Below are 12313 nucleotides of genomic sequence, written 5' to 3'. Positions count from 1 at the left end.
ATTGATTAAAGGACATTTTATTATTTAATCTATTAATAGGTATGTATTGATTAATAGTTTTTAGGATATTGGACCGTCTTTATATTCAGATGATAAACCACAATTGGTGGTATTATATTATTCTTTTATTATTGTTTTAATATTGTTCTAAAAATTTAGTTAAAATTTATACTCATAAGTGAAATTAGTTAATATTTTTGAGATTTTCTTTTATTATAACTCAATTTGAACCAGATCCTTGATTTCCACTTATGGGTGATTTTTCTGGACTTATAAACTCATTTATTGTTTTGTTTTGGGGGGTGTGTGTGTGCGTGTGTGTATGTATCTTCCCCAGTTGAATTAACTAGAAGTTACAAAATAATACTAAACAAGGAGAAATAGTGGTTAAGCATGAAGACTTTGGAGTCAGACAGACGAAGCTTCTGATATCAGCGCCACCATTCAGAGATTTTGATTTTGATGAAGTTAATTTCTCTAAGCCTCAGATTCCTTATCTGAAAATGAGGGTAACAATAGTATTTACTCCTAGTGTTTCTGTGAAGATATATTGGGATGATAATGCAGAGAAAGTAAAACACCTAGTGCCTGGTGTTCAAGTTCTCAATATCAGTGCTTCTTAATCTAGTTTAATATTCCTTTAGGAATCTGATGAAAATTTTGGACTCATTCCCCCAAAAATACACATAGATACAAATAAACAAAACTTGGATATAATTTCATAAGGTTCATGGAAAGGTAGTCCCTAGATTAGGATACCCTATTCTGTATTTTAATTTAATTTTTTTGGTCTATGTAAATGTGTTAATTGCAAAGTGAAATAAGTCAGAGGGAGAAAGTCAAATACCGTATGATCTCACTCATTAAGTAGTAGATAATAACAACAACAAACAAACACATAGAGACAGAGATTAGATTGGTGGTTACCAGAGGGGAAAGGGGGAGGGAGGAGGGTGAAAGGGATAATGAGGCACGTGTGTGTGGTGATAGATTGTAATTAATATTTGGGTGGTGAACATGAGAACATGATGTAATCTATGCAGAAATAGAAGTAAAATGATGTACACCTGAAATTTATACAATGTTATAAACCAATGTTACTGCAATAAACAAACAAAAAATCTCCTATGTAACAGTTATTCTTTAATTTTTTTATATTTATCATAGATTTTGCTTTTCATGTTTTGCCCAAGTATTATTTAGTACTGAAAGATTCATGCATGCTATATCTTCATATATACCTGTATAATTTAGTAATATAAATCAATCTTACTTGTTTCTATTAGACCCACATAATAGCTTACTTCTTTTTACAACTAATGTAGTCTTTCTTGACTATTATTTAGTTTCTGCTTCCTCTTTTTCCTCTTTTTTAAATCTTTATTTAAATTTGCCAGTGAGGATCATTATACTCATTACTTCCTGTTCTCCCCATTTTATAATATACTTATTTTGCTTATGTCCCTTATTTCTTAGATTATATTTTAGTCCTTTTAAAATCTTAAATTGTACGCTTAGTTTGTTATTTTTCTGTCATTCTAAATGAGAAAAACTCTTGACAGTATTCAATTGTTTTTTTTCAATTATTTTTTTGAGATCATAATGGTTTATAACATTGTGTAATTTCAGGTGTACATTATTATTTGTCAGTTTCTGTACAGACTGCATCGTACTCACCACCAATAGTCTAATTTTTATCCGTCACTATATACATGTGCCCCTTGACCCCTTTTGCCCACCTTCCAATCCCCTTCCCTGGTAACCACTGATCTTTTCTCATTATCCATGTGTTTGTTTATCTTCCACATATGAGTGAAACCACGCAGTGTTTGTCTTTCTCTTTCTGGCTTATTTCTCTTAACATCATACCTTCAAGGTCCATCCATGTTGTTGCAAATGGGAAGACTGTATCTTTTTCATGGCTGAGTAATATTCCACTGTATATCTATACCACATCATCTTTATCTATTCATCATTTGAAAGGCACTTGGGTTGCTTCCACAACTTGGCTATTGTGAATAATGCTGCAATGAACATAGGGGTGCATAAATCTCTTTGAACTGTTGATTTCAAGTTCTTTGGGTAAATACTAAGTAGTGGGATAGCTGGATCATATATGGTATTTCTATTTTCAGTTTTTTGGGACATCTCCATACTGTTTTCCATAGTGGCTGCACAAGTTTGCATTCCCACCAGCAGTGTATGAGTGTTCTCTTTTCTCCACATCCTCTCCAACATTTGTTATTTTTGTCTTGGTAATTATAGCCATTCTGACAGGTGTAACGTAATATCTCATTGTAGTTTTGATTTGCCTTCCCCTAATAATTAGTAAGGCTGGACATCTTTTCATTTGCCTCTTGGCCAACTGTATATCTTCTTTGCAAAACTATCTGTTCATATCCTCTGCCCATTTTTTGATTGGGTTGGTTGTTTTTTTGTTCTTGAGTTGTGTGAATTCTTTATGTATTTTGGAAATTAACCCCCCCTTGTCAGATATATGATTTGCAAATATTTTCTCCCAGTTGGTGGGTTGTCTTTTAGTTTTGTTCATGGTTCCTTTTGCCTTGCAGAAGCTTTTTAGTCTGATATAGTCCTATTTGTTTATTTTTTCTTTTGTTTCTTTTGTCTTGCCTGAATAGACATGGTATTAGAAAAGATGTTGCTAAGACCGATGTCAATGAGTGTACTGCCTTATTTTCTTCTAGGAGTTTTATAGTTTCAGGTCTTACATTCAAGTCTTTAATCCCTTTTGAGTTAATTTTTGTGTATGGTCTAAGATAATGGTCTACTTTCGTTCTTTTGCATGTAACTGTCCAGTTTTCCCAGCACCATTTATTGAAGAGATTTTCCTTTCTCCATTGTATGTTCTTGGCTCCTTTGTTGAAGATTAACTGTCTATAGATGGGTGGTTTTATTTCTGGGCTTTCAATTCTGTTCCATTGATCTGTGTGTCTGTTTTTTTGACAGTACCATGCTTTTTGATTACTATAGCTTCATAGTATATTTTGAAGCCAGGATTGTGATGCCTCCAGCTTTGTTCTTTTTTCTCAGGATTGCTATGGCCATTCAGGATCTTTTGTTGTTCCTGAAATTTTAGGATTCTTTGTTCTATTTCCGTGAAGAATGTTGTTGGGATTCTGACTGGGATTGCAATGAGTCTGTAGATTGCTTCAAGTAATATGGACATTTTAACCATGTTTATTCGTCCAATCCATGAGCGTGGAATATCTTTCCATTTCTTTATGTCTTCTTCAACTACTTTCAATAATGTCTTATAGTTTTCATTGTATAGGTCTTTCACCTCCTCAGTTAAATTTATTCCTAGATATTTTTTTTCTTTTTGTTGCAATTGTAAATGGAATTGTCTTCTTGAGTTCTCTTTCTGTTAGCTCGTTTTTAGTATATAGAAATGCAACTGATTTCTGTAAGTTGATTTTGTACCCTGCAACTTTGCTCTAGTTTTTGATTATTTCTCCAAGTTTTATAATGGATTCTTTAGGGTTTTCTGTATATAAAATCAAGTCATCTGCTAACAGTGAGAGTTTCACTTCTTCCTTTCCAATTTGGATACCTTTTATTTCTTTTTCTTGTTTAATTGCTCTGGCCAAAACCTCCAGTACTCTGTTGAATAGGAGTGGCGAGAGTGGGCACCTTTGTCTTGTTCCTCTTCTCAAAGGGAGGCCTTTTAGTTTTTCACCATTAAGTATGATGTTAGCTGTGAGTTTGTCATATATGGCCTTTATTTTGTTGAGCTACTTTCTTTCTATACCAATTGTATAGACAGTTTTTATCATAAATGGATGTTGGATCTTGTCAAATGCTTTCTCTGTATCTATTGAGATGATCATGTGATTTTTATTCCTCATTTTGTTAATGTGGTGTATCACATTGATTGATTTGTGGATGCTGAACCATACCTGCATTCCTGGTATAAATCTCACTTTATCATTGTATATGATCCTTTTAATGTATGGCTGTATTCGGTTTGCCAATATTTTGTTGGGGATTTTTGCACATAATCAGCAATATTGGCCTGTGATCTTCCTTCTTTGTGTTGTCCTTGCCTGGTTTTGGTATTAAGGTAATGGTGGCCTCATAGAATGAGTTAGGAAGCATTCCATCTTCTTCAATTTTTTGGAGTAGTTTGAGAAGGATAGGTATTAAATCTTTTTTGAATATTTGGTAGAATTCTTCAGAGGACCATCTGGTCCTGGACTTTTGTTTTTTGGGAAGTTTTTGATTACTATTTCAATTTCTTTACTTCTGATTGGTCTATTCAGATGCTCTGTTTCTTCTTGATTCAGTTTTGGGAGGTTGTATGAGTCTAAGAATTTATCCATTGCTTCTAGGTTATCCAATTGGTTGGCGTATAGTTTTTCATAGTATTCTCTTATACTCCTTTGTATTTCTGTGGTATCCATTGTAATTTCTCCTCTTTAATTTCTAATTTTATTTATTTGAGCCTTGTGTCTTTTTTCTTACTAAGTCTGGCTAAGGGTTTGTCAGTTTTGTTTATCTTCTGAAAGAAACAGCTCTTAGTTTCATTGATCTTTTCTATTTTTTTAGACTCTATTTTGTTTATTTCTGCTCTAATTTTATTATTTCCCTTCTTCTGCTGACTTTGGGTTTTGTTTGTTCTTCTTTTTCTAGTTCTGTTAGGTGTAGTTTAAGATTACTTATTTGAGATTTTTCTTGTTTGTTGAGGTGGGCCTGTATTGCTATGAATTTCCCTCTTATAACCACTTTTGCTGCATCCCATAAGAGTTGATATGCTGTATTTTCATTTTGATTTGTCTCCAAGTATTTTTTAATTTCTCCTTTGATTTCTTCATTGATCCAACAGTTGTTCAATAGCATGTTGTTTAGTCTCTGCCTATTAGTGACTTTCCAATCTTTTTTCTTGTAGTTGACTTCTAGTTTCATAGCATTGTGCTTGGAAAAGATGCTTGATATGATTTCAATCTTCTTAAATTTATTGAGACTTGCCTTGTTTCCCAACATGTGTTCTATCTTTGAGAATGTTCCGTGTGCACCTGAGAAGAACGTGTGCTCTGTTTGGGGATGGAATGTTCTATATATATATCTATTAAGTCCATCTGATTAAGCATTTCATTTAAATCCACTATTTCCTTGTTGACTTTCTGTCTGGATGATCTATCCATTGATGTAAGTGCGGTGTTGAGGTTCCCTACTATTATTGTGTTGCTGTTAATTTCTCCCTTTAGGTGTGTCAATAGTTGCTTTGTATACTTTGGTACTCCTGTGTTAGGTGCATCTTATTTATATGTGTTATTTCCTCTTGGTGGAAAGTCCCTTTATCATTATATACTGCCCCTCTTTGTCTCTTATTATTTTTTTTAACTTGAAGTCTCCTTTGTCTGATATAAGTATGGCAACACCTGCATTCTTTTGCTTGCCAATTGCTTGGAGTATTGTCTTCCATCCCTTTACTCTGAGCCTATGTTTGCCTTTAGAGCAGAGATATGTTTCCTGGAGGCAGCATATTGTTGGGTCATATTTTTTAATTCATCCAGCTACTCTGTATCTTTTGATTGGAGAATTCAATCCATTTACATTTAGAGTGATTATTGATATATAAGGGCTTAATACTGCCATTTTATCTCTTGTTTTCTGGTTGTTCTATATTTCCATTGTTTCTCTTCCATTGTATTTCTAACTGCCATTTCAGTTTGGTGGTTTTCTCTGGTGGTTTTCTTAGGTTTCTCTTTATTTGTGAATTGTGGCTCTGCTCTGATTTTTTGTTTAGTGGTTCCCATGAGGTTTGTATAAAATATCTCTTAGATGAGATAGTCAATTTTCTGATAGTCTCTTATCTCCATTAGCCTAAGCAGGTTCCATCCCTTTCCTCTTCCCCTTCAGAGTTATTTTTGCCACAAATTATTCTTTTTTGTGTTGTGAACAACAGAACAAAACTGTTCTATTGAAAACAGCTCACTCCACCATGTGACCAAATTGAAGTGTTTATAGTTATTTTTGATGCTTTCCTTCCCTTTATCTTTCATGTAATTATAAAGTGTTTGCTAACATGTTCTGATAGAGAACTGCAGTTTTCTGATTTCATCTGTCTGTTTATTTCCTTGCTCAAAGCTTTGTAGACTTTTGCCTTTTTGTTTCAGGTATGAGAGCTTCCTTTATCATTTCTTGTAAGAGAGGTCTAGTGGCAATGAACTCCCTCAGCTTTTGTGTATCTGGGAAAGCTTTTATTACTCCATCGTATAGGAAGGATAGTTTTGTTGGATAGAGTATTCTTGGCTGAAAGTTTTTGTCTTTCAGTATTTTGAATATATCATTCCATTCTCTCCTAGCCTGTAAGGTTTCTGCCAAGAAATCCACTGAAAGTCTGATAGGGGTTCCTTTGTAGATTATTTTCTTCTGCCTTTCTGCCTTAATATTTTTTCTTTATCATTGACTTTTGCTAGTCTTACTGTTATATGCCACAGAGAAGGTCTTTTTGCATTGATGTAATTAGTTCTATTGGCTTCATGTATTTGTAAGTCCCATTCCTTCCCAGCTTTGGGAAGTTCTCAGCTATTATTTCTTTGAATAAACTCTCTGCTCCTTTCTCCCCCACTTCTTCCTCTGGAATATCTATAATCCTTATGTTGCTTTTCCTAATTGAATTAGTTATTTCACTAATTCTGTCCTCCATAAAGTCAGCTCTATTTTTTAAGGATTCTAGATTATTTTTTATCTTATTAATTGTATTCTTCATATCCAGGATTTTTGTTTGGTTTTTATAATAGTTTCAATCTCTTTGGTGAAGTATTCCTTCTGCTCATTAATTTTATTCCCAAGCTCTCTGAACTGTCTTTCTGAGTTCTTGTAACTCATTGAGTTTTTTTATGACAACTATTTTGAATTCTCTGTCATTTAGATTGTAAATTTCTGTGACTTCAGGGTTGGTTTCTGGAGACTTGTCATTTTCCTTCTGCTCTGAATTGTTACTATATAGTTTTTCATGGTGTTTAATGAACTATTCCTTTGCCAGTTCATTTGTGGCAATACCAGGTTGCAGATTCCACCTGCTACCACTTGGGGAAAGCAGGAGCTGTGTTTCTGATCCCACCTCGTCTGTTGGAAGTTGTGCAGCTATGGTAGGTGCTTTTGCAGGACGGGATAGCATTCGCATGTGCACCAGGCTATCGCTCCCTCTGCTTACAGTCATGCCGGCCTCTGTGCTCAGTGGGCAGGGCTTCTTCATGAGATCTGAGCCAGGGCCACTCACTGGGGCCATGGCAGCACTATGGTGCTCCCGCAGGCTGGGATAGTGTTCATGCACATGTGAAGGAGTGCTGCCAGCTCCTCTTACAGTTGCACCGGGGTGCATCCCCACTGGTGGGGCCACCACAGCACGGTGTGCACTCCCATCAGCCACCATAGCATTTGTCCATAGTCTGGGCTATCCCTGCCTCCTCTCAGAGTAGCGCCGGCCACTGTGAGAGGACCTGTGACCTGGCTCACTGTGGCCAGGGAGGGGTAGGGGAGCATTCAACTGTCTCCACTGCTTCCCAGAGACCCAGTCCGTCTACCTTCAGATGTATAGCTGCATGGGTCTCTCAGGCATCCTGTTGTGCTGTGTGGGTATCCTCCATTGGTCAATGAATGTCCATTTAGTTGTAATTCAGAGGGGAAGAGACAAAAGGAACAGCTCACTATGCCATGTTGCTGACAAGACCCTCAAGTATTTTTAAGTACTGTGAATTTCCTAATTTTTAAAATAGATTTCTCATTATCATTAGAAAATAAAACATATATCCTTTTATATTTTGAAACTTTCTATGGCTGAGTATATGATAAATATTTGTCAGGATTCCATGATTATCTAAAAAGATAATCTTTGTTATCTCATTTAATACGACTTATTTGTATCTCCTTATTAGTTAAATTAAAGATCCTTTCTTTTGCAGAATTCTTATTTTTACCCACCATATGCTGATAATTGAATGTTTAATCTTTTCTTATAACTGTGTTTCTATTTCTCATTTTATCTTTAATAATTTTATTTAATAATTTCTATTTCTCCTTGTATTTTTAATAATTTTAATAATTTATATCTTTTAATAATTATTTTTAATAATTTTTCAATTTTGTGTCTATGTGGTTTGGAGGATTTCATATTATTACTTTATTATTAACTATGTCTCATTGTTTTGTAATAATTGTATATATCTCTCTTAATACTCTCTCATTTGAATTAAACTTTGTGTGATATTAATATGGCCCTTCTGATTTATTTCTATGTTTAATATAATTTCCCCATGCTTTTATTAGGAAACTTTCTTTTATTCAATTGTGATTCTTGAAATTATACTTCCAAAAATATGTATTCTTTTCCTTAGTTATCTTCTATAAGTCTTATTACTTCATAATAGGAAAAAATAAAACATTTCCAAGTAATTTTTTTAGTATATTAGTCTACCTCAACTTCTTACTTCACTCCAATCTTTGCAGCAAACATTCAGCTCAAAAATGTATCAAAAGCAAACTCATCTAGTCATTTACTGATGAATGCCTATTCTTTTTTCTTAAGTTCCTTTCTATACCATCTGGTCATACATCCTGGAATATAGGAAAGCATTTATACTGCGATTCTTAATTCTAAGATATCGCTTGTTGTAAAACACATTAGTAATTTTATAACTGTTCTTTTTTTTTTTTTTGTGAGGAAGATCAGCCCTGAGCTAACATCTGCCAATCCTCCTCTTTTTGCTGAGGAAGACCGGCCCTGGGCTAGCATCCGTGCCCATCTTCCTCCACTTGGTATGGGATGCCACCACAGCATGGCTTGACAAGCGGTGCGTTCGTGCGCGCCCGGGATCTGAACCTACGTACCCTCAGGCCACCACAGCAGAGCGCGCACACTTAACCACCATGCCACCGGGCCGGCCACTGATAACTGTTCTTTTGAAAACAAATTACATGTAGACAAAAAAATTATATACTTGCTGACAGTTGCTCATGTTGACCCATAGATTTGCATGTGACTTTTTCTTTAGTATTGCCAATGTCTGACTTGTAGCCTTCATCACATTTAAAATTTGAAGATCCTTTGTCCCTCAGCAGTTATGCATGGCATCAGACTATCATGCTACTTTCCTAATCCTTGTTTATGACCTGGACCATTTTAGCATTTTTAGGACTGCAATATGATTTCCAAGTACCTTGAAAGACACTAGTTTCTATTTCATCAAAATCTTAATTTTGCATTTCCCTAAATCAAATCGTATATCCCTAGAAGTTAAATACCTTCCACTGAAAATTCTACTGGAAGCTTTTGATAGATAGCTATTCAGAACCCATGAATAATTCAAATAAATCTTCCCAAGATTTGAAAATTACCTAATATATTCCAAGAGATTCCATTTCAAACAGTGGATCTCAGATATTTAGATTTTCTTATCCAATAGAGCAAAGAGATTCTGAGTCCATCACAAGATTTCCTACCTTACCATCTATATCACTGTCTTTTCAAAAAATAAAAAATTATTTTCACCTCAAAAAAATCAAGAAGAACTGTTATCCAGATCACACATACCAAGGAATAACAACTGTGTCACAACTTATCTTTCCAGCTGCTGATGGGCAGGCTTCTTTTGCCATCAATTAGAAGATACATTCCAATATCAGAAATATTAAAATGTGAGAAATACAGTAGCATGGGTTAGAGAAAATGTGGCAGTAATGTATTTCAACTGCCTAAAGCTTCAGCATGGCTTTGTGGGCGTGAGTGGGAATGTAACCACTCTTGACATTATCATGTCTGTGGAGAAATACATTCTTATTTCTAAATAACTGATTACAGATGATTTTTACAAAGAAATTCATTCCTTTGTATTTAAAGTAACATTGTCATTTCTACAAGAATATTTAAAACCCATGTGTTGTATATAGCCAAAAGCTGGGCCTCATTTTCTGGTACACTCTCTCTTATCACTAAGAAAAAGCCACTAAAGTTACATTGCATTTGTTCTCTCAACTTAGTAATTACATCTTTTTCTTGTCAGCTTTGTGGATCCCTTACTGCAATTTGAGTCTCAATTGAAGATAATAGAGTTATCCTTTAAAATGGTATTTGCTATGCCAAGTATTGACAAAGTGAAAGAAATGAGGGACAATGAAGACGACAAAGATGACCTGGAGGTAAGATTTTGCTTCTTTTAACCATGATGAGACACCGTTAGGCACCACAGCACTCCTGCAGAATCTCTCTCCATAGGTCATAGTCTTTGTTTTTTTCTGCTTCACTCTTTTTAGATATAATAGATAAATACTATATTCCAGCACTAATCTATACCCCTGGACTCCTGTGAATTCTATAACTCATGGGATGTAATGGATTGTATAGGATTTGTAGGAACAAATAGGTAAATAAGTTTTTGGTTAATTGGTTTAGCAGGGACATGGAGTTTACCAGCAAGTGCTGCAGTTAAGGAAATGTGAGCCAAGAAAGGTAGACGTAGGAAGAGTCCTTTAGGAAGAGTAGCAACTTCTGTTGTCTCCATTTCCTCAGCAGAGCTACACAGAGCACTGACCCTATAAGGCATAGAAGTAATTCACGGCATATGGTATTGGGCGTGGTCTCATATCCATAGCTACCTCTGTCCTTTCTTACCTTCAGTTTATGGGGAGAACTCAGGACCCCACGATGCAAAACTATAGACATTGGGTAAAATTTTATCTAAGGCTGCCTGGCTGGCTAGTTGTGAAACATTTTTGTTTTTCAGAATTTATACCAAAATATTTTAAACATATTTGAGGACACTCTTCTGATTTTAGTGTCTAAAGACCTCTACAAGCTACAAATCTTGAAGGTAAAGTAAAAGGAAAATATGCAGCTTTATTTTCTTGTCATAAATCTAAAGAACACACTATATTTCACTTATTATTTACCATTTGCCCTACCTACATCTCCTTCAAGTATTTGGCAACTGAAAATTTTTCTTTACCTCCCAGTATGTGTGATTATCCCCCCAAATGAGGTCACTTCCCTTTAGTATTTGAATTACAGAGATGCAATTTTAAGAATTCAGTTTTGGGAGGATGGCATCAACAGACACTTGAGAAGCCAACTGTTATGTGGCAACACAAGAGTGACACAACATGGGGCAGTAGAGAATAGGATGATTGGCCTGAAGCACATTCAAGTCCATGTAACAATGAACCATACTTTAATAGTGTCTATATGCATGTTCTTCCCTAACAACTCTGGGGCTAGGGAATCCTGTGAGCATCCTATCTTCATGGATACCATGATATCAAAGGAAGGCCTAACAACTGGTCCAAAACCTCACTTTTCATATCCAAGACTTCATTGTGTTTTTAATGTCTCAGCCAGAGATAGAAGACTGCTCTGGACATCTTATGGTCTTCAATTTTGCATTCCTAAAATTGGTGGCATCGGGGGGCAGCTGCCTGGAAATACTGGGAAACTAGGTTGACTTACTCTACCAGGAGCATCCATGGGTTGTGCAAATCATAAAATACATTCAAGTAAAGAAGCAGAATTGGTATCTATGAAGACAAGAAGGAAAATGAGGGAAAATAAAATATATTGAGCTAATTTTTGCCTAATTCGAGCCAAATGTTTTCTGTGCATTTTTAAAATTTGAACCTCACAACCCTTCAAAGTAGTTATTATTACCCCATTATTACAACCCTTTTCCCAAGTGTGCTCTTTAAATCAGCCCATGCCGCTTATTGAGCATTTACTCTACGTCAGGCACCAAGCTGAATACTTGATATATGGGTTATCTCATTTAATCCTGAAAATAACCCTATGAGGAAGTTATTATTATTTCTCTCGTTTCACAGATAAGAAAATGGAAGCAATAATATGTGCATGCTAGTGAGTGGAGGAGCCGCTCTAACTTGAGAGCCTGTTACTTAACCATTTTGCTCTTATACCTACTGTGTCTAGAAATTCTCCTAATCCTCAATAAGATGTGAACTTCACTCTTGGAAAAGGCAGAGGCTGACCTCCTGAGATTTAAAGACTCTTCTGCCCTAGGAAACGGACTTCAGAACAGTTTTATACAATGGGAGCATGTGAAGGCGAAGAGATTTGCCCAACCATTGGCTTAAATACTATCAACTCCAACAGACTGTCTTAGGGAGTCCATTAACAGTGGTTGGCACGTGAGACATATGCAATCTTCTTCTCTTCCCAGGGTTGTAAATATGTCCCTGCGTCTGATGATTTAGAACAAATAGATGGAAGTGACAGCAAGACAGATCTGAACCAAAATTAGCAAGAACTTTCTAACCGAGTGCTTCCGGGAATGTGCTCGGCTAC

General features: G+C 35.5%; 1 protein-coding gene across 1 annotated transcript in view; it reads left to right on the top strand.

Annotated features, from left to right (window-relative positions):
* Window positions 1-12313, top strand: part of MROH9 (maestro heat like repeat family member 9) — an 85783-nt gene that overhangs the window by 22368 nt on the left and 51102 nt on the right. The window contains exons 4-5 of the mRNA XM_058536979.1: window positions 10026-10161; window positions 10746-10832. Of these exons, the coding sequence (XP_058392962.1) occupies window positions 10026-10161; window positions 10746-10832 (223 nt within the window). The remainder of the gene's footprint in view (window positions 1-10025; window positions 10162-10745; window positions 10833-12313) is intronic.

This window comes from Diceros bicornis, chromosome 4, assembly GCF_020826845.1.
Source record: "Diceros bicornis minor isolate mBicDic1 chromosome 4, mDicBic1.mat.cur, whole genome shotgun sequence".
Lineage (NCBI taxonomy): Eukaryota > Metazoa > Chordata > Mammalia > Perissodactyla > Rhinocerotidae > Diceros > Diceros bicornis.
The sequence above is the reverse complement of the archived record's forward strand: the minus strand, read 5'-3'. Positions and strand labels throughout refer to the sequence as shown.